General features: G+C 39.4%; 1 protein-coding gene and 1 pseudogene across 4 annotated transcripts in view; both read left to right on the plus strand.

Annotated features, from left to right (window-relative positions):
• Nucleotides 1–23780, plus strand: part of MICU1 (mitochondrial calcium uptake 1) — a 164784-nt gene that overhangs the window by 75986 nt on the left and 65018 nt on the right. For all 4 annotated transcript variants that reach the window (XM_023755126.1, XM_023755127.1, XM_006090278.3 and 1 more), the window contains 2 exons: nucleotides 12602–12684; nucleotides 16417–16614. In XM_023755126.1, coding sequence (XP_023610894.1) covers nucleotides 12602–12684; nucleotides 16417–16614 — 281 coding nt within the window. The remainder of the gene's footprint in view (nucleotides 1–12601; nucleotides 12685–16416; nucleotides 16615–23780) is intronic.
• On the plus strand, nucleotides 16659–18441 carry LOC102425247 (annotated as a pseudogene).

The following is a 23780-nucleotide window of genomic DNA, read 5'->3' on the forward strand; positions in this document are numbered from 1 at the left end:
AGAGGAAGACAGAGAAAGATTGATGTGTGAGAGAAACATCAATTGGTTGCCTCCCTCACATGCCTGGCTGGGGATGGAACCCACAACGTGGGTTTTTGCCTTGACCAGGAATCAAACTCACCACCTTTTGGTATACAAGATGACATTCCAACCAACTGAGCCACATCAGCCAGGCAGGACTGTCATATTTCTGATTAGCTGTTTTTTGCAAAATTAATTGACTCAGTGTTCAAGAAATTGCCATCATATTGAAGAATATGAACATTCTGCCCAACTGGATTGACATTTGGAAACTCAAAGTACTTTCAGAACTACACTATGTTGTCAAAAATAAAATTTGAGGAATACATATACATGTATATACACATACACACATATATATAGAATAAATCATTAAATTTCTTTCTTGATTTATAACTACCTCTCCTAAAAATAAAATTAACAAAGCTGCTTCTCTAAAACATATTATCTATATATATAAAAGCCTAATATACAAATTGTCCCCTCGGGTGTTCGGCTGGGAGTTCAATCGCTCGCTATGATGTGCGTTGACCACCAAGGGACAGTGTGGAATTAAGGAAGGCCCTGGCTGGCAGCTGGGTACGGGAGGCCCTGGCTGGCAGCCAACAGCCAGGGAAGGGAGGCACTGGCCGGCAGCCGGAAGGCCTCAATCAGCCCTAGTCACTGGCCAAGTCTAGGGACCCTACCCGTGCACGAATTTCGTGCACTGGGCCTCTAGTATAATATAATTTCCCCCATTAAATAGAGCTCATTCTTCTCATTTAAACTTTTTAGAATTTTGATTTTTAGCTAAACAAGAATTTCTTGGACACACACTAAGAAGAACAATCAATTTGGCAACAATGTCTTGTGCTTATAATAAGCAGTGGCATATCCCATCACTCTTCGCTGTATGTGCTTGGGATAATGAGAGCCTTCTTTGAACCTAAAATTTTAAACACCGTCACACACACACACACACACACACACACACACATATCTCCTAAATCCCTTTCCTGCTTTGTTTTTTCTCCTTGGCAATTATCACTGTTCAACATTCTATATCACTGCTTGATTGACCTTGTTTATTATTACTTAGAATGTAAACTGCATGACACTGATCATAGGTTTGTGACAGTATTCACTACAAACATATCTGGTATATATAAAGCATTTTGGCCAGGTAACAAAGCAAGACTATAATTTTTTTTCTAATTTTCTCCAAAAGGAATTTTAGCAAACATAAGACTTGACTTTGCTGTTTATATCCCAAATTGAGATATAAGTTGTGTCTGAAGCTGCCACTGGGTGTGTTGGTTCTGGGGCCTCTTGGGAGGGACTCTGTTGCAGGCCAAATTTGATGTCTTCAATCTGCAGCCAGTACTAGTGGAGAGAAAAATGTGTTTTTTAATTAATATATTTTCAAATAAGCTTGGTTTCTTATAATTCAGAATTTACATATTTGTATTCCCCCTTATTCTTAAGTCATAAATTATATTGCTTTATACCCCATCTCCCTGATCAAGTTTGATGGAATAACTTGAAGAATTTTCAACATTGGCTATAGCATTTGTATCAAATAGAATATTAAGTATTTACTAAATAAATATTAATAAAATAAATTCAGATTCATTCTAGGCAAGATAAAGAAACTGTTAATATAGAGTCTCTGATCTTTAAAGTAATTTAATAGGATTTGACTGAGAATATAGAAGAATGGTTATTAATGGCTTAATTCTCAGCACTTACTGACTGCAACATTAGCTGATGGTCTTAAATCTAATAGTAGAAGTCAGGGATTTTTCTCCATAACGTGGTACAGAAAAGGGTCATTAAGATTTATCTAGAATGCTACATATTATTTATCGATTTCCATCACTTTGCTAATGCTAAGTTTTACTAGATAATGATAATATAATTTAGACTGAATTTTGGCCATTGACAATTATGAAATATTTATGTTGTGCTCTTTGTCTTCATATGTGTCCTAACTAACATTATTAACCCTGTGGGCTAATAACATAAAAACAATCCTAGAGAGAATAATATTCATAATAGGTGAATATTAAACATCTTCCTTACTATTTACTATTAATCTTTGAAAAGCTGTTAGAAAAATCTAAAGCAAAGAAATGCTATAGCGTGGATTCTGCTCTGATGTTATCTGAAGCTGGCCGCTGGGTGCGTTGTTTCTGGGCCTCTTGGGAGGAACTCTGGTGCAGGCCAATGTTACACACTGCCTGTGACTGGCCCTAGACAACCTGTTTGGAGCTACAGAGCTATCCACAGTTTGTGGCTGCCTCTGCTGGGCCTGGTTGTGCATGGAAAGGACCAAGCTGCATACCAAGGCCAGCTTTTATCAGCCCTGGGCCTGGGAGCAGGTCAGCTAAAGTCCCAAGGCATCCCGAGATCTGCCTCCGTCTGCCTCTGCCTGCAGGCTGCCTATTAGGCTTAATCAGTAAAAAGGCCTCTGCAGTCCTGGAGTTCATGAGGTAGCTTCTCAGTGAGTCACCAGGTAAGGGTGAGTGGTATTCACCAGACTGACACAGGTTCACACTCGGTGCCAGTGCAGGGTGGGAGGCCACTCAGCAAAAGTCACCAGGTTTACCAAGTCTAGCTGACACCCGCTGGGTACTCGCACATCTTTGTGTTGGGGCAGGTTCTCAGGGAGTCATCAGGTGAGGCCAGCAGAGTTTATCAGGCCCAAATAGAGCAAGATTTGGCCATGTGAATGGAGGACTCTGCTGCAGTCAGGCATACAAGGGAAAAATGGCCCCATCCTAGAGCCACACAATTCAGTCTGTCTCAGATTCTGCCAGGAGCCAAATCTCAGCAGGGCAGGGCCTCTAGGAGTTGAGAGGATGGGCCTAGTGGCTCTTCCGTGAGGGGAAGGTGCTGGTCAGGCTTGGGCGAATGTGGGATGAATGGCCTCTGTCCCTTGTCCCTGAACCACACAACTCAATTTGTCCCAGCTTCTGCCCAGACCTTGGCAGGATGGAGCCACCAGGAGTCAGGAAGGGAGTGGATCTCCCATGAGGGGGAAATGCCAGTTAGGTGTGCAAGGAAAGCAAGAGGAATTGCCCCTGCGCCAAATCCACACAACTCAGTTACTAATACTCCCTGAGTCTGCCCAGGTCTCTACACCCCAGCCTAGACAGCTCACTCCTCAGCAGGGTACAAACTCCACAGGGTGGGGTGACAGGGAGTCCAGAGGGTGGAGCTATTGATCCCCCAGGCTGGGGGAGAGTTCTACCCAAGAAAGATGGCATCTGCAGTGTGGGAGAGGGCTCTCAGCACTGGGATCCTGACAGCTGTTTTTTTCAGCTCTCTCCCCAGAACCACAAACACGAGTTCTCCTTCTGTGATTCTAGTCTGCTCTGCCCTCCCTTTACCGGAGCCCAGGGGGGAGTGGCTGTGAATGTGGTCTTGTATTGGCCCTTTAAGAGGGAACCTTTCTCTAGCTGCCTCTGGTCTCTTCCTGGTGGACAGAATCCCTGCCTATTTTCACAGCCAGATGTTAACTGGGCACTTCTTCCCAGCTCTGGTGCTCTGGACTGTGGAGCCCAGCTTGGGGTTGAGACCCACTCTTCTCAGAGGGAACCTTTTTGCAGCTGAGTTATCCCTCCAGGACCTTAGCCTCTGCCTGTGGGAATGGGGCCAGCCCTTTTGGAGTCTCCACCCTCCAGTCTCAGTGTGGCTTATTCTGTAAATCTTTTGTTGTAAGACTTGGCTTCAGCTGGTCTTCAGTTGGTTATTCAGGATGATTGTTCTGTAATTTAGTTGTAATTCTAGTTTGGTCCTGGTAAGAGGTGAGGGTAGATCCCACTTACTCACTGCCATCTTGGATCCCCTATAAATAATATATTTTTAAAAAATATGTTTTGTATTGATTTTTAAGGATAGGGGAAGGGAAAGGGATAAAGAGATGGAAACATCGATGAGAGAGAAACTTCATCGATTGGCTGCCTCCTGCATGCCCCTTACTGAGGATCGAGCCCATAACCCCGGCATGTGCCCTGACTGGGAATTGGACTGGTGACCTCTTGGTTCCTGACTGGATGTTCAATCACTGACCCACACTGGCCAGGCTATAAATAATATCTTGAAGTAGGAACTTTATCATGTGGTTTTGTATCCCCAAAGTATCTGACACCGTATCCTACTAATAGTCATTTTTAAAGTATTTGAAAGAAAGGATATTTGAGATGTGGCTTCCCTGAGTTTCTTCTAGTTAGAAAGGAACCTAGTTCATCTCCATATCCCTGACTACAGTGTCAAAGGAGCCTCAGTTTGCTTGCTACCATGGTCTTTCCTTCATTTCCCTAGAACAGGTGATAGAAACTTTTCCAGATTCTTCTCCTACAATTCTTCTTACTTGTGTCCTATCCTCAGGCTCTATTCTGTCCTGTTTTTGTTCTGTTGATGGTTGGGATGGCTGGTAGGAATTTAGTCCTCAGTAATTGATGATGTTTCAAGATCTTTGCTTATGGTCTATGAGCCCCATTTTTTACATCAAATGTATTGGTCCACCTACTAGTATATAGCTTACCTTTCCCTAAAAACCAAAACTTAATAATGTTTGGTTATGCTTAGGCTTCATAATGTGTTGCTTACCTATTCCTGAAACAACTTTAGAAAATTGTTATGTGTTGTGCTAGGAAATTTGAGGTTACAAAAAGGAAGTTAAGGCAAAAAAAATAGTGATTTTTGATGGAATGGTTTGCCTAATCACTGCCCCTTCTAGAGAAGTTATTCAGTGCAGTATCTGGCACTTAATAAGTATTCCATGTATATATTTGTTTGCTAAATAAATATCCAATCATTTTTCTGAATAATTATTTTAGTATGCATACTAAAATTTTATATTGCTCCAAATAGCCTTTGCCTCCTGCCTTGCACTTAAAACGGTTTTGAAGTATTCTCTATGTATATAGACATGATGAAAGGTAAAAAAAATAATGACAATAACTACACTTTTCTATTTGAACACTAAACTGAAAAACAAAATAGATTTTGGGTGAATGCCAAACCTAGTCACGTGTAAAGAGGGTCCTTCAACTTAATGTAGATTAAGTAAATATCCAAGCTCTTTATTAAAGCAGCTAATTCTAAGTATCTATACAGTAAGTTGTATCTTGGCATAAGCTGTCACTTTGGCTAGTATTGAGCACATGGAGTGGAATGAAACTACATAGAATGAAATGAAAGCAGATGATTATGGTTTCAGATCTGTGAAGACAGAGGTGGGGGTCTGTCACAAAGGTATATGTCAATTGGCCATAAAAATAGTAACATGCATTTGAAGAAAATAAATCCTAAAGTAGAACATGACCTTAACGCAAGGGTAAAGCGCTGGCATTCCTTTTAGAATCTCTCTCCCGGGAACTCTCGGGGAATCTAAGCTTTTTGACATCTCTGGCATTGAATACTCTTCCTTAGCACAACTGTCAGCAGTGTAAGGAAGAGCAGTTTAAATGAAAGACTGCTTCTGGCAGCTCTCAGAAGGTCATCAGTAACTGAGGATGAAATATAGCTCAAAGATGGGTTATGCACTGTGGACTAGAAACATCAGTTATTTCTATTTCTTTTTTTCAGGTGTTAAATTATAAATCTTTTTCTTCTTTTTGAGAATCAGGGCTGAAATGTATTTTCTGGAATACATTTCTGAATAGTGTTCCGTGAAAACCTTGCTAAACGAATTCAGAAAAATTTCAGTCTTCTTATGAAGTATTTAAACTCGGGTTCTTGACATTTAGTGTTTTATACTATTTAGAAAACTTTGCCAACTGACATTAAATAAATAAATCACACTGACAGGCAGTAAAGAATGGAGCCCTCTTTGTAGGCATTGTAGAGTCTATATGTAATGATAATTAGCTCATAGTAACTGTCTCATATAGTTTCTTTTATTGACTTAAGATTTTCAAGTAAAAACAAGACTGAGTAACTCTGAATTTTAAATTTTTTCTAAGAATATACATTTAATTTCTCTGTGTTTTTTTCTTATGGTCAGAATTTGTCTTCTAACCAGATCCTTCCAGTAAGTGCTGTTAGAAATAGCAGCTGAACTATTCCCCACCCGCACCTGTTCTAATGTGGTCCTGGCTACCTCTGACTGACCAGTAAATCACAGGTTAGGGGTTTGTCCAGGAGCAATACAGAGTGTAGGCATCATGGCTGTACCTTGCATCATGGGCAGCTTTACCCACTAGGTCTGCCCTACAGTTATGCTAGCTTAGCTACAGTTAAACTTGGGCTCAAAACTACATGATGTGAACAAAGTCTTTCCTAAATTTAGATCACTTTCAAAGGTCTTAAAGGACTCCAAGAAACTGGGATAAAGATTAGAATCGATGACCTCTTTTAAAGGGACAATTAGCTTTTTCTTCTCTCATTTGACTACCAAATCCATATTGTATCTAAAACCATTTGTGCGCCGAAACCGGTTTGGCTCAGTGGATAGAGCGTCGGCCTGCGGACTGAAGGGTCCCAGGTTCAATTCCGGTCAAGGGCATGTACCTGGGTTGCGGGCACATCCCCAGTAGGAGATGTGCAGGAGGCAGCTGGTCGATGTTTCTCTCTCATCGATGTTTCTAACTCTCTATCTCTCTCCCTTCCTCTCTGTAAAAAATCAATAAAATATATTAAAAAATAAAAAAAAAATAAAACCATTTGTGCATCAGAATTAACTGTTAGAGCCTAGCTGGCGTGGCTCAGTGGTTGAGTGTTGACCTATGAACCAGGAGGTCACGTTTCGATTCCCGGTCAGGGCACATGCCTGAGTTGCAGGCTCGATCCCCAGTGCAGGGCATGCAGGAGGCAGCCGATCGATGATTCTCTCTCACCATTGATGTTTCTGTCTCTCTCTCTCCCTCTCCTTTCCTCTCTGAAATCAATAAAAACATATTTTTTAAAGAATTAACTATTGGAGTAACACAAATTTAATTGCCAAGATAGTATTGGTGAGAGCATGTATTTGCATACCTTTTTAGAATCTTGACTATGTTTATCAAACACTTTCAGAAGTGTTTACTCTCTGGCCCAGCAATTCCATTTCTGTAAGTTTAGGCTAATAAAATGATTGTATGTATAATGATGCTGATGATCAAAAAATAAATTGGAAATAACTCAAATATCAAACAGATGGCTGAACAAATTACAATAAATTTTGCAATTAAATTCAGTGTAGCATTTAATGTATGTAAGGCAGAGATTCATTAGCATAGGGAAATGTTCACATGTATCGATGAGTCAAAACATACATGTCTTATTTCATTTTGGCAAAAGAAACAGTGTATGTGTCCTGTTATTTGTAGAAAGGATAACTCATTCCACAATTAACTATATTTAGGAGACTGTGCTTATGGGAGTCATTAGTTATCTGAAGTACCCCAAAGGAAGGCTATTAGGATGTTGAAGCCTGGAAATAAGCTCTGAGAAACTTAATAGACACACGAGAATATGTTTTTATGTACTTAGAGAGCTATCAAATAAGTGAGGAAGCAGATATACCTTTTATTTCTCTAATAAACTATGAGATGTGTAAGAGCTGCACACGTTTGGATTTGGGCTCTACATGAGATAAAAAGCTCAATTAATAATCCCAACCATGGTTAGACTTCAGAAGTGATGACCTTCCTCTTAGAAATAATCAAAGGCTATGTGATCATCCTTAGAAATTCAGTAGTGAGGTTGATCATTGACTAGAAGTTCATTATGTTCTAAAGTATTTTCCTAATTCAGAGTTCTCTGATATTGCATATTAATTACCTCATTTGTCCTACAGCATCATTTTAAAACAGGAATGGTGCAGGTAGGAATTCTGTGATGGTGTTACCGGGAAACCCCCAGGTGGGCTCGGGCTGCCTTCGCAATGTCCCATAATGGAGGCAGGGTTGGCTCATATAAAGCATTTATTGAGAGAGCCAGCCAAACAAGAAGACAGGGAGCTTACAAGCATCCAAAACCTGTCTTACAGCAAGGTGCAGGGGACAAGATGATATCGGGAAAATGGACTGGGGTGAGGTTGGGAACAGAATACAGTTACATTCAGTCCTGGGGGTTAGCAGAATTCAACTATTGTTCTTGGTTGTCAGGCGATGAGATGATGTCTTGGCTCCTGTGGTGTTGGCCTGACCATGCTTAACAGTTCTGCTTGCTTGCTGGGTACAGTGTACATTGTCCAGAAATGAATCACCTCCTGAATCACTTTGCTCATGATTAAAGGGAGTACGCAAGTGCACCAGCCTGAGAAATGAAACTTAGAAAAGAGAAAAACTTAACCCTCTGTTCCCATATACGAAACTTAACCCTCAATTCCTATACATATATGTATTTCAGAATTTCAAAATAATATGACTATCTTTCAGATTAATTCAGATGCTCTATCTATCAGATTATAAGTCCGTCCCCCCCATCATTGGGAGCATCTAACCAACAGAAAATAAGAATCTAACCTATCCTCTTTTTTTAAAAATCCTCACTTGAGGACATTTCCATTGATTTTTAGAGAGACAGGGAGGTGGAGAGAGAGATAGATGAGAGAGAAACATCAATCGGCTGCCTCCCACACTTGCCCTGACCCAGACTGGGGATTTAATCAGCAACCTAGGTATGTGCCCTGACAAGGAATTGAACCTTGACCTTTTGGTGCCAACTGAGCCACACTGGCCAGGGCTAACCTATTCATTCTGTCAGTACTACCAAAAAGAATTTAAGACATAATGACTCATTATATTGTTGGAAGAGCCAAAATTAGAGTCCTACTCTGCATTTTCCATTAAAGAGCAAAGTAGAAAAATCTGTGCTTCAAAGAACAGTCTAGAGTTGTTATTGTTACTATAGCGTAATATAAAAATGATACTTAACTAGAACAGACCCTATTGTATCTCCATTTCCTATAGCAAAGATTGTTGTGGAATTCTGAGTAAAAGCTGTATAGTAATGAACTTTGCATGGAATTTTATTGTTTTAATCAGTTCTTACATAGGTTACGATCATTTTGGGATCACTGTATAGAGGTAGATATGTTGTTAACACGGGGAGGGGAAAGCTTCACTGTTCTCTCTGTAAGTAGCCTGGGATTCAACAGAATTCCTTTCTCAATACCTTTCTATAGAAATAGGTTGTTAGTGTATACACAAGGCACCGGAAAGCTTTCCAGAACAGCTGGATTTCAGAATTATTCTGAAGCCTACATTTAAGAGGAGACTGGGAAGTTCAAGAGAATTGCCTAACGGATATTCCTGTGCAGCATATTTCACTTAAAGCAAGCTGATTTTTTGCTTGTTTATCTTAAATACTTGGACATGATCAGCAGATGAAGACTGAATAGGCTGAGAGAACTACACTGGAAAGAAGGACGTTCCCTGATGGCCGGGTAAAGCCTAAATGAGAAGGTGCAAGCTGCTGCCTTGACTTGCCTTATCAGTGACCAGTGCATAGGGCTCAGCCTCTAGAATGTCAGCACATGCACTTTACTAAACACTCTGAGTAGCTCCACATAAAGCAAATACTCTGTTTGAAAGTAGTGAAGCCAGGATAAAAAGATAAAGAAACCTAAAGCAGCTTTGTTTGGTAAACTGAATTGTATCCTAATTTATGTAAGAGGACATATGAACTATGATTTGCTAGAGTAACTCATTCAGTCATTTAAATGATACGGGCACATGCCTTCACAGAACTAATAGGACAATTATGATAAAGCTAAAATTTTAAGTACTCTGTGTAGCCTCTGTAATTAGTGGAGATAGGAATGAAAATGCTGCTTTAATTCATAGGTAGCAACATACTGACTGGCTCTTGCCAAATTTTTTCCATTTCTATTCATTTGGACTGTATTCCTCCTGATGTTGTGATGCCACCTCCTCTGTCACTCCTTCCTTTCTGTTCTCTTTCAACTGCGTTCTACCCTTTCTTTATCCTCCTCAACCTTCAGTCCTCCTTGGGCAACTCCACTTCAGGCTCTTTGCAGTTCACCACACTTATGCTAATGACTCTCAGCTCTAATCCCTCTCTTCTAACTACCTCCTGAACGTTTTCATCTGAATATGCTGTTGACCCCTTGAATTCAGCAGGTCTGATCTGAACTCATTTTATTTCTCAAACCTTTTCCATCTCTTATATCTCTTGGTTAATGATGTGCAAGCTACCCAGTAGCCTAAGTCAGTCATGCCCTCATCCCTTTTCACTCTCAGCTCATCATAGCTGATTATAATCAAGTTGTATAATTTCTGCCTTGCTATTTCAAATTTGTTTTCTCCTCTCTACTACCATTGCCATCAGCTCAAGCCTATTTTTAACATTTATAAGACCTTCAATGGTCTTCTCTGCAGATGGCTCTTGTTTTCCAACTCATCCTTCACTGTAGCCAGAGAAGTCCTTCATAACTGCCTGCTTGATTGTGTCACGCCTCTGCTTAAAACTTTCAGTGGCTTTGTATTGTTTGCAGTTATTATAGTCTCAGGTATCTGCAAGGAGTAAGCAGATAATGTGTGTGAGTGAAGTGGGCCAAATGTGAGACAGTGGGGAGAATAGGAGAGTGTATTCCTCTCTAAAGAAATTCATATTCAGAATTTTTTAAAACATTTGACAGTCCTGTCTGAGAATCTAATGTTGCCTATAGGTCTCCAGTTAGTGCAGCCAAGTCTAAACTGCTGAGCATGGCATATGCAGTATTTCTTTGATATCAGGTATGTCTTTGAGATGAACAACTTGTAACTCTCAGCTGTTGCAGAGACTGATGTAACCAGTGAGTCACGTTTGTTGTTGTTTTTTAAGTCAGAATATATCAGAATAAACAGTGAGTTGGTTATTATAAGTACTACTGTCTTCCTTCATATTGGAAGCCGGGGAGCATTATGGGCTTTGGAGTCAGCCTTGACCTAGGTTCACTTGCCAATTCCGTCACGTGTTTGCTGTATGATTTTGAACACAATTTCCTCCTCTAACTAAAATATAAAGAAATAAAGCCTTGCAGGATTGAGAGTGCAGTATCAGATTCTCAACTGCTTTAAATTTTCCAGCTCAGTGTTTGGCACATAGTAACTCTTCAGTAAAGGATAGCATCTGGACAGGTAGGGAAAATTTAAGAGGCAGCAGTGAATAATATAAAAATCTAATTCCCCGGCTGCATCCTTCTTAGTAATTGTACTTGTGGCCTAAAGAAGAGCAAACCAGTTGCAGGCCATTATCAGGTGAGGCAGGCAATTGGAAGTGGACAGGCACATCATTTACCCATGGAACCAAAAACCAGGAGCTTGCCACCCTCACTGGCTATCAAGCTGAAACTGGAATTTAAGACTAGAAGTTCAATTTTCTGTTGACAAATTCCTAACTAAGATGGGAATGTGGACTTTCTACAACTATGCATAATGTCCTAAGCTCTTTTTCACTTTTTTTGTCTACATATAATCTTTAAATTTTTTTTAGTGAAAGTTATATTAGCTAAAAATTTACTTCAATAGTATGAGGATATTTTATTTTGGTTTGTTCTCTACAGCTGTATAAATTTGAAGCACCAAAGGAAGTTTTCTTTATCAGAACATTTTTTGTTGTTGTTAATCTTTACCCAAGGATATTTTTCCATTGATTTTTTTTTTAGAGTGAATGGAAGGGAGGGGAAGAGACAGAGAGAGGGGAAACATCAACATATGAGAGATATGAGAGATACATGGATTGGTTGCCTCCTGTAAGTGGTTGGGTATTAAGCCTGCAACCAAGTTACATACCCTTGACCCGAATCAAACTCGCGACTCTTCAGTCTGCAGGCCAACGCTCTAACCATTGAGAAACCTGGCTAGGGCTATCAGAACATTTAGCATGGTGAGGAAAGAGGGCTGTTGTATTTACATATTATTCTAATGCATAAGTACATTATGTTTTCATTGATCTAGGAACAATAAGAAAGTCTTCAAGAGCTTTCATCATTCACTTAAGGGAAAGAAAATATACCATATTTTCAGGATCTAAAGTTTAGCATAAATTTAACGTTTAAGTATATTTTACTCTATACCCAGCTGACATGGTTGAAATAGGGGGCTGAACAGCTAACAGTATACAGTATTTTTCTGCCTTACCACAGAGCTATCGTGACAATGAGTAAAGTGGTACAGATAATAACCTGTTGGTAGAATGACATCCACTGAACTTCTTGTACTTAAAATAGAGAGGGTAGAAAGCAAGACAAAGAGCGTTTCAACTTCTTTGCAGCAATATGTCTCACTCCAGACAGACTTTCATGCCCAGGCAAACGATACTATATTTAAGTAACAGAGCAACAACATTAGTATTACACAGCTAAGAGGATTGTGTCTAAGAAAGCAAAGTAGACGTATTTAAGAGAATATTGAAACACAAAGATAGACAAGTGTTATCTTTACTGGCTATGCTAAAATTCTCTTTTGGTTTTAAGGAGTATCACAAAAAGGTTGATCTAGATAAATACATTGGTATTCTATGACTTGATATTATTTTTTAGTGTTCATCTGTTTTTCTTAAAGGACTGATTTTTTTTTTGTAAATGCCATCTAAAATATTTTTCTTTTTCCTCCCTCTCTCTCTTCTTCCTTCCTATCCTTCCTTTCTTCCTTTCTACTTGCAGCTCCTCAGAGAAATTTTGAAATTGCCTTTAAGATGTTCGACTTGAATGGAGATGGAGAAGTAGACATGGAGGAGTTTGAACAGGCAAGTTGTCCTGGAAAGTTCCTTTAAATGCATTCATATTTAACCCAGTTACATGTTATTTGGAGTTACCTTGGCCTTGGTCAGTAGATTCAGATGCTACCCAATTTTTGAAGTACCTAATGTATCATTTTTCAAAACTACTAACTTTTAACATGTGGGTTTTCTTGTTTTAACTCTAAACATAAGGAATTATTTGAGTATACGATTAAGGTCAAGATTGCTCTGATTTCCCAATATGAATTAAACTATAATGCTGAGAGGCTAAGTTATGGATATTCAATCATATATATTCAGGCCACATTTATCAAACAGCTACTCTGCTAGACAGTTTCAGAATACAAGGATGAATGGCAAGTAAGAAATGCTCAGAGACAAATATTTTAAAATACCTAGAGACGTTCAAATTTGCACCCTATGTCCATCATACATTTTTAAAAATATGTTTTTATTGATTTTTTAGAGAGAGAGAGGAAGGGAGAAGGATAGAGAGATAGAAACATCAATGAGAGAGAAACATAGGTCAGCTGCCTCCTGCATACCCCCTTCTGGATCGAGCCCCCAGTACAGGCATGTGCTCTGACTAGAAATCGAACCTGTGACCTCTTGGTTCATGGGTCAGTGCTCAACCACTGAGCCACACCAGCGGGGCCATCCTACACTCTTAAATATACAGTCTACTTAGAATTCATATTTTACTATGTCACATAAAATGTGGGAACTGCAACCACATACCATTTACTCCTTCTCCATTCTTTCTGCCATACTTGTCCTTTGTATTATATCTGCATCAAATAGTCCTCCCTTATCCAAGGGAGAAATGTTCCAAGACCCCCAGTGGATGCCTGCTACTTTGGATAGTACCCAACTCTATACATATTGTGATTTTTCCTAAACGTGCATACACCTTGTGGCTTCTCTTTGGCATATCCAAATTGTCCACACCACACTCTTGTGCTTTGGGGCTATTAAGTAAAATAAGGACTACTTGAACACAGGCATTGTGATACCGTGACAATAGATCTGATAACAGATGGCTACTAAGTGACTAATAGGTGGGTATCAGATAGAGCATAGATATACTGGACAAAGGGATGGTTCACATCCCACGTGGAATGAAACAGGATGGCCAGAGATTTCATCACACTACCCAGAATGGCATGCAATTTAAAACTTATGAATTGTGCCCTAGCTGGTTTGGCTCAGTGGATAGAGCATCGGCCTGTGGACCAAAGGGCCCCAGGTTCAATTCTGGTCAAGGGCACATGCCTGGGTTGCGGGCTCGGTCCCCAGTGGGGGGCATGCAGGAGGCAGCCAATCAATGATTCTCTCTCATTGTTGATGTTTCTATCTCTCTCTCCCTTCCTCTCTGAAAGCAATAAAAAATATATTAAAAATACTTACGAATTGCTTATTTCTGGATATTTTTCACTTAATCTCTCTCTCTCACACACACACACACACACACACACACACACACACACACACACACAAAAATCTAGTGATATGTAATTTTCAGTAAAGTTTTTAATGAAAGAATACTTATAGTTATTAATAGTTTACACATAAGTGTGACAGTATTTGGACTATGTTATTGTTAATAGTTAATGAAGATGCTATAGCATTAGTTAATTTTCCCTAAACACATTTTTTTCCCAGTCACTTATACAAATACTCTCAGCACCACACTTTTGAAGCTAACATACAGCTTCCACAACAGCAGGGCTATAAGCTATAATATTTATAGCCACAAGCAAAATTTAAATCATGGTAGGTTCTAACACTGCTTCAATACTGGTTCACTGCTATTGGAAAATTCTTTAGTACTCACTTAGATAAAATGAATTATGTATTGCCTTCAAATAGAAGAAGCACTTTTCTGATTATCCTGTATTTCAATTTAAAGTCTAAAAAACTATGCCCAGCCAGTGTTGCTCAGTGGTTGAGCGTCAACCCATCCACCGAGGTCACTGGTTCAATTCCTGGTCAGGGCACATGTCCCAGTTGTGGGCTCGATCCCCAGTCAGGGGTGCACAGGAGGCAGCCAGTCAGTGTCTCACTCTCAACATTGATGTTTCTCTTTCCTTTCCTCTCTTTGTAAAGTCAATAAAAAACATATTTAAAAAAATAAGGAGAAAGTCTAAAAAACTTCAACTTAAATAATTTTAAAATCTATTACATACCTGCCTTTTAAGTCTCCATGTGCCTGAGAAACAAATGTCAACCAATCTGGGCCTTGGCCGGGTAGCTCAGTTGGTTAGAGTGTCATTCCAATACAACAAGGTTGTGGGCTTAATCCCCAGTGAGGGCACATACGAGAATCAGCCAATGAATGCATAAATAAGTGGAACAACAAATTGTTGTTTCTCTATCTATTTCTCCCTTCCTCTCCATCTAAAATCAGTCAATGAATAAAAATGCCAACCAATCTTATTTACATAAATAAAATATGAGCCCAGAAAAAATCATAATCAAAACCATTTATGATATTAACCTAGAGTTAGAAGACAGCGATAATGTGCTCTGCAAACAATGAGAAAAATAAGGCTTAAAGAGGTTAAATGATTTGCACAAATTCTACTCTCACTACAGAGTAACAGAATCAGACCCCGTGTCTCCTGACTAGTCTTTCCATTATACTTTTCCACCCTTTATAGAGCCTGAGACTTTTAAGTCGTCTTAAATAAATACTTTTATGGTCATAGATAACAAGTGAAATAAAAAACATTTAACTAAGGTAAAATTTGTTGTTACAAATCTTAAGTTTAAATATTACGCTTTTCTAATTTGGCTATTTAAACATCAAGACTATATATATTGTTTATTTCTGTAACATACCTTTATTATTTACCCTTATGTATCGAATTTTAGTTGTTCTGAATAGCTGTGTTTTTTAGCTTGTAAAGAGGTAGAAAAAACTGCAGGAACTAGTGGGGGCAAAAAAGCTATAGCAATTACTGACTTGCCTCAAAACTCTTTATATGTATCATTAAGCCATAGTTGTAGTCCCAAAAGTTATCCTTTCTCAAAAAGCGCTTTTAAAACTTCTCAGAGATTGAACTAATTCCCCATGTTTTCTTGGAGAGTTATTTCATACCGATTTTGCATTTTCATATATCATTCTAATGTTATCTCTCTTAGATGTTAAGTATTTATTTGCCTAAAACTGTGCTGTCACTCTTCACAACTAGCGAATCAGTAGTGAAAATTGTGGAATTTTTTAAATTATCCTGAGAAAAGGAAAGTATTGCTGTGAGGTAAATGATTAGTTATTGTGAGAGAGGTTTTGAGCCTGCTGTGAGGTTAATGATTATTTATTGTGAGAGAGGTTTTGAGCCTCAAAACAAATATATATTCTTTTCTGAAGAGATATTTTTAGGTGGGTCCCCATTATAAAAGTATCAGGCATCTGTGTTGGAATCCTGGTGCTGCTACTTGACTTTGAGCAAATTATTTAACTCTATGTGCCCCAAATTTCTCATCTGTGAAATAAGGATAATCATAGGCCTTCTCTCATAGGATTGTTGTGAGCATGGGGTAGAGAGCTAGGGGGGGGGAGGAGACATCTATAATACTTTCAACAATAAAGATTTTTTTAAGTAAAGTAAAATGAAAGAAAGAATTGTACCATAGTGAAGGCAAAGACTAAACAATCAATAGGCAGTTATTTTCCCTACTTTTCTCTAATTTTTCACTTTGTAATGTTTTTCTGGATGGGCGTTTGCTTCTCTTTAGGTTCAGAGCATCATTCGCTCCCAAACCAGTATGGGTATGCGTCACAGAGATCGTCCTACTACTGGAAACACCCTCAAGTCTGGCTTGTGTTCAGCCCTCACAACCTACTTTTTTGGAGCTGATCTCAAAGGGAAGCTGACAATCAAAAACTTCCTCGAATTTCAGCGTAAACTTCAGCATGATGTTTTGAAGCTAGAGGTAGGTATTTCCTGGACTTCAGGGGACCGGGCACTGTCCATCCCATGTACACAGAGAGCCGCTGGGGTGGGAGGGCCTGCATTATTGGCATTCTTTCCGTCTATCTCCAGCTGGGAGAACTGATTGCTTTGAACTGTATCAGTGATTTACTGTCTGACAGCAGGTTGGAAATCATGTGGTCTGTGAAATGTCTTGGAGTCAGGTAGTTCTGGGCCTAAAAGCAAAAGTGTCTAAATTGAAAATCTCAGTTGTCTTTGGATACTCAGCTTGAGGAAAAAGAAATGCAGGGATCAGAGCTGCTCTCAACCTGAGCATGTATCCCACTTTATATTATTGTGTAGAAGGCAACAGGTAGTGGAGATGAGGGGGGATCCCACTTAACTCAGTTGAGACCGTTTGAAAAATCACAACTGAATTCCCATTATTAATACATTTTAGTTTATTATTATAATTTTGTTGTTATTAATACTTAACCAAGGGTATTTTTTCCATTGATTTTTAGAAAGAGTGGAAGGGAGGGATGGAAGGAGGGAGAGAAACATCAATGTGAGAGAGACACATTGATTGGTTGCCTCCCCACACTCTAACCACTGAGCAATGCCAACTAGGGCATTAATAATACATGTTTTAAAAATACATTTTAAAAAAAAAGAACACTCTTAAATATTCGTGCTGTAGAAGAGAAGCAGAAGTAGAATAATACTTCTAAAAATCAGATCAAACTTTGAAATGTGCCTGTGTACATGTTTTCTGAAAATGGTGTAATTGATATTCAAAGAATTTACCTCAAAACAAAAAAAAGTACCCTTTGCACGTTCATCTTGCCTGTGCCACTGGGGAGCCAAACGATTGGGGGTTGCTGCCGCAGAAGCGTCAGTTTCAAACTGGAAGAGAAAACTGCCCACAGCAGCCTAGCACTCTTCAAAGATGACACAGGTGTCAAATATGGCATGATGGGATTGGAGCCCACCAAATTGGCCCTGAATGTGGAGCGTTTCCGGGAGTGGGCAGTGGTGCTGGCAGACACAGTGGTCACCAGTGGCAGGCACTATTGGGAGGTAACAGTGAAGCGCTCCCAGCAATTGCGGGTAGGAGTGGCAGATGTGGACATTTCTCGGGATAGCTGCATCGGTGTCGATGACCATTCTTGGGTGTTAACCTATGCCCAGCGCAAGTGGCAAACCATGTTGGCCAACAAGAAAGCCCCTATTAAGGGCATCGGGCATCCAGAGATGGTGGGGCTGCTGCTGGAGTATGAGGCCCAGAAGCTGAGCTTGGTGGATGTGAGCAGGGTTGCTGTGGTCCACATGCTACAGACAGATTTCCAGGGTTCAGTGGTACCTGCCTTTGCCCTTTGGGATGGAGAATTGCTGACCCATTCAGGGCTTGAGGTCCCTACAGGCCTCTAGTACGTCCATCACTGGAGTTCCCAATAACACTCTTGGCCAGCCTCCTGAAAGTGCCTGGAACCTTTTAACTTTGCCCCAAGCAACCTCTAGCTCCCACAATTCAGGTCCTCTGTGCAGTATCTTAGTCATTTTCCTCTCCCCTACCTGTGAAAGCTAGGCTACTGCCAATTTTCGTAGGCAACCATGAATGTATTTTTCTTGACTTGCTTCCTTGGGTCCCTGTATTCAGTCCTGGGGTCTTACCTTTCAGCTTTGCTTGGATTTATCATCACTATGATACCTTTCTCTCCTTTTGCCCATGTGTAACTTCTGTTTGTTCTTGGTGCTCTAGTGAGTCTCTCCACAGTAAATCTTTTCTACCTCTGGCTGGAGGAGTGGTTCAGTGACTTGGCCCTTTCTCTAAAGCTCATACAGAGTCTGGGCTCTGGCTCCCTCTGGAAATGCTTTACTGACTTTCAGAGTGAGAACAGAGCCCTCCTTCCTCAGTACCTCAAAGCTGGACTCTCAGCCCCACACAACTGCAGCTATCCCCACCATGAGTCCATCTGCCTTAATCTGCATACCTCTGACACCTGGTCAATCCCTAGTAATCATCGGGCCAGTTATAACCACTTCCAAAGGGAAAGAGACACTTGGGGGATATCAAGGGCATTCGTGCTGGAAACTTTATTCTTGAGAAGTTCTAGCTTCATTTCTGCTACAGTTGGAACTTCCAGAGGGAGGAGAGAGACTGAGGTCTTGCACAGTACATTTTTGGGCCTGCTCAGATCCAAACCCTCACCCTCCCACCCCAACCTTGGCAGTAGAATACACTTAACCTAAAGCAGTATTAGGAGTTGAGGAAAACCTGGTGGGATGAGCATGTATGTGAAATATGTATTTCTCTGTTTGACCCTGTGGCTCCATCTTATTCTATCTTTATGATGGTGATGCAACTGAATGCCTCTCAGGGAGAAAGAGGACTGGGTTTAGCAAAAATAATTATTTGTGTAATTAAAGTTTATTTGAGCACACACACAAAAAGTAATGGATTTCTACAACTCAGCCTCCTTGAGCACCTATAATAAGTGATATACGTATATACGAAAATCAGATTTTACGTATGCATGAGAACCCCCACATGATAATGAAAGACCCAGAGAAGTAGCTAGGCCTAAGTGTTTGTCTGCTGGGTTAAACAAAGAAGGGCGACCTGCCTTTATGAAGTTTGCATTCTTATCACCAGAGAAAGTGAGTCTAAGTTGAGAGAAATCTGTAAAACGGACCTTGTTAAAATAATTCTTACCGTCCTTTAGTCTCCCCATATATGTTAGCTATTTTTCTACAGTTGCTATTCTTTGTTTCTTTCCTGCTGGTAGAAGGAGGACACAGGAATTTTACTCCTGCTTTCAATTTTGAGTTGTTATGAGGCTCAAAACCTCTCTTACAATGAATAATCACCAACCTCTCAGTAATACCTTTAATATCTCAGGATAATTTTTAAATTTTCACAATTTTCACTACTGATTCTCTAGTTGTGATAAGAGATAACACAGTATAGGCAGAGTTGGTATGTATTAGAATTCTAGACATATGCCTTGGCCCCTGGTGTGCATACCTGGAGTGGTCTTCTTTGGAAACGTTATAATCTGGGAATATAAATTATTTAACTTATTGATTATGTAATTATAATTTAACACAGAGTATAGATCCATAAAATGTAGTTAGAGAATAAAACACAAACTAGAATAGTACTTTAAACAACAATTCAGGGTCATTCAGAGCATGGAGCAGGTGCCACAATCTAGCCTAACATTCATTCCTAGACATACAAGTGGGAGTCTCAAGAGACAGAGCCTGAGGCTTTTGTCTTTCACCCTGAGATGCTATCCAGATGAAAGCCCACTGTAGGTTGTATAGATTGCCAATTTGGTAGAATATTATAAAGCAGATCCAGGATTTCACACATATGTACCTACACATAGCCTACACCTAAATGCAGAAGAAAAGAGATTTACTAGACAGCCATGTCTAAAATACTTATTCTAGAAAGCTATTGGCTTAGCATCATCTGTAGGCTTTGGGCCAAGATGTACTGGGACTGTTATTGTTTGCCAGTCAGCAATTCCTCGTGTAAGGGAGTCAATTGACTCTTTTGTGAAAGAACACAGCCTAACATGTAATAAATATTCTATAAATGTTTATTAATCCTGAATTTGTTCCATAATAGCACAAGTCCAGTGAATAAGTGGCTCCTTATCAATAAAACCTATTATGTCTTCCCAACTAGATTTGTAATTTTTTGAGAAAGTGTGAATAGCAAAAAGAGCATAGATTTTGATGTTCTCATAATGAGACCTTGATTAAAATTTTATTTCCACCACTTACTGGCTATGTGACATTTGATGAGTTATTTATTCACTTAGAGCCTAGCTCCTCAGGACAATGTTTAAGTGAGATGATGTTTCTTACTGGCTGGATTATGTTCCCCCAGAATTCCTATGTTGAAACCCTTAACTCCCGGTACCTCAAAATGTGACTATACTTGGAGACAGACCTTTAAAGAAGTGGTTAAGTTAAAATGAGGCCTTTAGAGTAGGCCCTAATCCAATCCTACTGGTGTCCTTATAAGAAGAGAAAATTTGGACTCACACAGGGAGACACCGGGGGTGAGCATGCACAGAGGGAGAACTATGTGAGGAGACAGCAAGAGGGCAGCCAACTGCAAGCCAAGAAGAGAGGCCTCAGAGGAAACCAACCCTGCTGGCACCTTAGACTTCCAGCCGCCAGAACTGTGAAAAAACAAATTGCTGTTAAGTCACCCATTTGGTGGTAGGCAGCTCTAGCAAACTAATATACCACCGGGCATATACTATGCCTTTAATAAGTATTCATTCACCTTTTCTTGTATACCCTCTGCCATTTAGTGTGGTAGTTGGCATATAGTGGGCATTTAAACAGGTATTTTCAGATAAATGACCAAAAGGCCTTACTTCCATTTTGAAAATAGTTTTCTCATAAGACATCTGGAAAATGGAGCAATTTTTGTTTTTATGAAACACTTTTAATTTTACTTTTCAAAGTTTAGGTAATTTCCCCCCTGATTAAATGTGAATTATGTCATCATCACAGCCAAAAGGAAATTAGAAATGATTACTATTAGCTTTCATATGGGTTGTATAATTTCATCATTCTTTCTATTTCTTATTGGTTTTATTTCTTTACTTACCTACTTTAAAATTTTAAATCAAGGAGATTTATAGTTTCATTTAGTTATTTTTTTTCTCACCACGGTAGCTTTGAGAGTGAGAAGAATACCATTTATCTGTCAAATTTAATTTCCAGATGAGTCAGGAAAGAGGGAAATGTCCATGAACATATTTATTGAATGCCTACTACGAGCCAGGCAATTTACATATATTATATTCCTTCTTTGTTTTAATTCCAGCCGTTGGTTTTATACCCATGTCACAGCTGTAGAAACTGAAACTCAGAAAGATAAAGTCACAGAGCTATTAAATGGTTGAGTCAGGATTCCAACTTCAGTCTTTCAGAATGAATTATTTTCTATTCTTTATCTAATTCCTAGTGACCCAGTGCACAGATTTGTGCACATTGAAAGGAAATTAATTAGAAGGTAGCCAGCAGGGTGGGATTGGGCAAGACAGGCCAGACATGCCCTGGAGCCAATCTCCTGCAGTCCCTCCCCAGCATCTGTGGAATGAGCAGGGTCCCTCCAGCAGGTGGGGCCCCTCGGCCTGGCCTGCAGGGATCTGGCCGAAATTGGCTTTCCAACATCCCCCTAGGGGTCCCGAGTGGGAGAGGGCACTCTGCAAAGTTATTGTCATACAGGGTGTGGAATACTGCACACTAAACCAGATTCGGGGCAACAGTGCCCTAGCAACAACATAGCCGATGGCTGAAGGTGGAATTGCACGGCTCCATGAGGAATCTGGCTCCCTCCTCTCTGGTTTCCGGGTGTGTCACCTGAGAACCTCCCCGGCCAAGTCACTGCAGCTCAGCAGCTCCTGGGTTGAGCATCTGCCCCCTGGTGGTCAGTGCATGTCATAGTGACCAGCTGGACGGTAGGAGGGACACTTAGCATATTAGCTATATATATATATATATATTAATATTATTACTTTTAGTCTGAGATGAGATTTCTGTTTGTGACTTAATTTGGAACTCTAAAGAAAAATAAAATGTTCTGAAATTTAGAACAGAAAAAGACCAAATTTCTTGAATATCAATAGACTTCTTCAACACCATTGTTTCTACTTAGTTTGTTCCTCAACTTGAGTGTTATGACTAAGAAGAAATACACTATTCTTTTGTGTTTAAAAGATACCTAAACCAGCCATTTCTTTTCATAAGAATCATTAGCTTGTTAGCTTTACAAAAATGTTTTAATGCTCTTAATTCTGGTTAGATTTGTTTTATTCTACCCTTAATTCTCTATTTGGGAACTCAGAAAACATAAGTTTGGAGGAATGACTTAAGAATACACAGTTGTTTTTTAGAAAATATATTTTGAAGTTATTAAAAACTCCATCTAAGGCTACAAGAACTTGAGTTGAGTTCCTTGGAGACAGGTGCCATCTCTAATTCTAGTTAATATATTCATTGGTTTCCTGAGGACTGCCACAGTAAGATGTCAGTCAAAAATGAAAGGTAATTGAGAACTCTTTGAAAGATTATGATTAATTTTAATTTGGGGGGGAGGGGAAGTGACAAAAATGTCATTATGTCAAAGAAAAGCAAAAACTAATTTATACAAGAATGAAGAAGCCAACTCTAGAATACAAAACAAGGAAACTGAAATAGTATCATCTAACAGAATTCTAGTCTGCAGCATGATTTTTTAATAAGTTTTTGGATTCATATGCTTATTGCATAACCAGATTATCACATTTTAAAAAGGTATGACTATCAATTATCTGAAGGCAAATTAGATATAATTCAAAGGATAACATTGATAGTCGCCCAGTCTTCAAGAAAAAAATATTAAAATTAAATAGATTTGTTCAGTCAGGAAGAAAGGTAAAAGGGAGACATAAAGAACTATGCTAATTATTCTCATCTGTCAATAAGAGTAGAGCAAAAAAATAAAAGGATTAACATAAGTTAAATATTAAGGAACTTTAAAAATATTATAACTACATGATTAAAGTGCCTGTGGATGCTGGGCCAGTGTGACACAGTGGTTGAGCCTCAACCTTTGAACCAATAGGTCACAGTTTGATTCCTGGTCAGGGCACATGCCCAGGTTGCCGCTCGTTCCCCAGGAGGGGGCAAGCAGGAGACAGCCGATCTATGATTCTCTATCATCATTGATGTTTCTCTCTCTCTCTCTTCCTCTCTGAAATCAATAAAAATATATATTTCAAAGGTGCCTATGGATATTCCAGAATCACCTAACCTTTACATCATTAAGCTGACATCTTTGTGCTCATCTCTTTGAAGTCCTTAAAGTAGAATTAGATTTTGTCCTGATGCAAAGGTCCATATTGAGAAACAACCTCAGCACTTTTTCTGGCTAAAAGATTGTGGGAAAGGAGACCAGAAGACAAGTTTCCATCATTTTCTGGAACTCGAACACTCTTGGCAAAAAAGATTTCTTTTTATTTTAATAGCCAATTTGATTTTTTTGAACTGGGAAACCGATTCATATGTAAACTCAAAGAAGACCATTGATTCTTGATTTAATTAAATTTGCAAAGCAAAACTGAAAATGTTCAAGGGGGTTTCCTTTGTTTATTCTTCCAATTTTGCCTCTAC

The sequence above is a fragment of the Myotis lucifugus genome, unplaced genomic scaffold (genome assembly GCF_000147115.1).
Source record: "Myotis lucifugus unplaced genomic scaffold, Myoluc2.0 scaffold_69, whole genome shotgun sequence".
Classification (NCBI taxonomy): Eukaryota; Metazoa; Chordata; class Mammalia; order Chiroptera; family Vespertilionidae; genus Myotis; species Myotis lucifugus.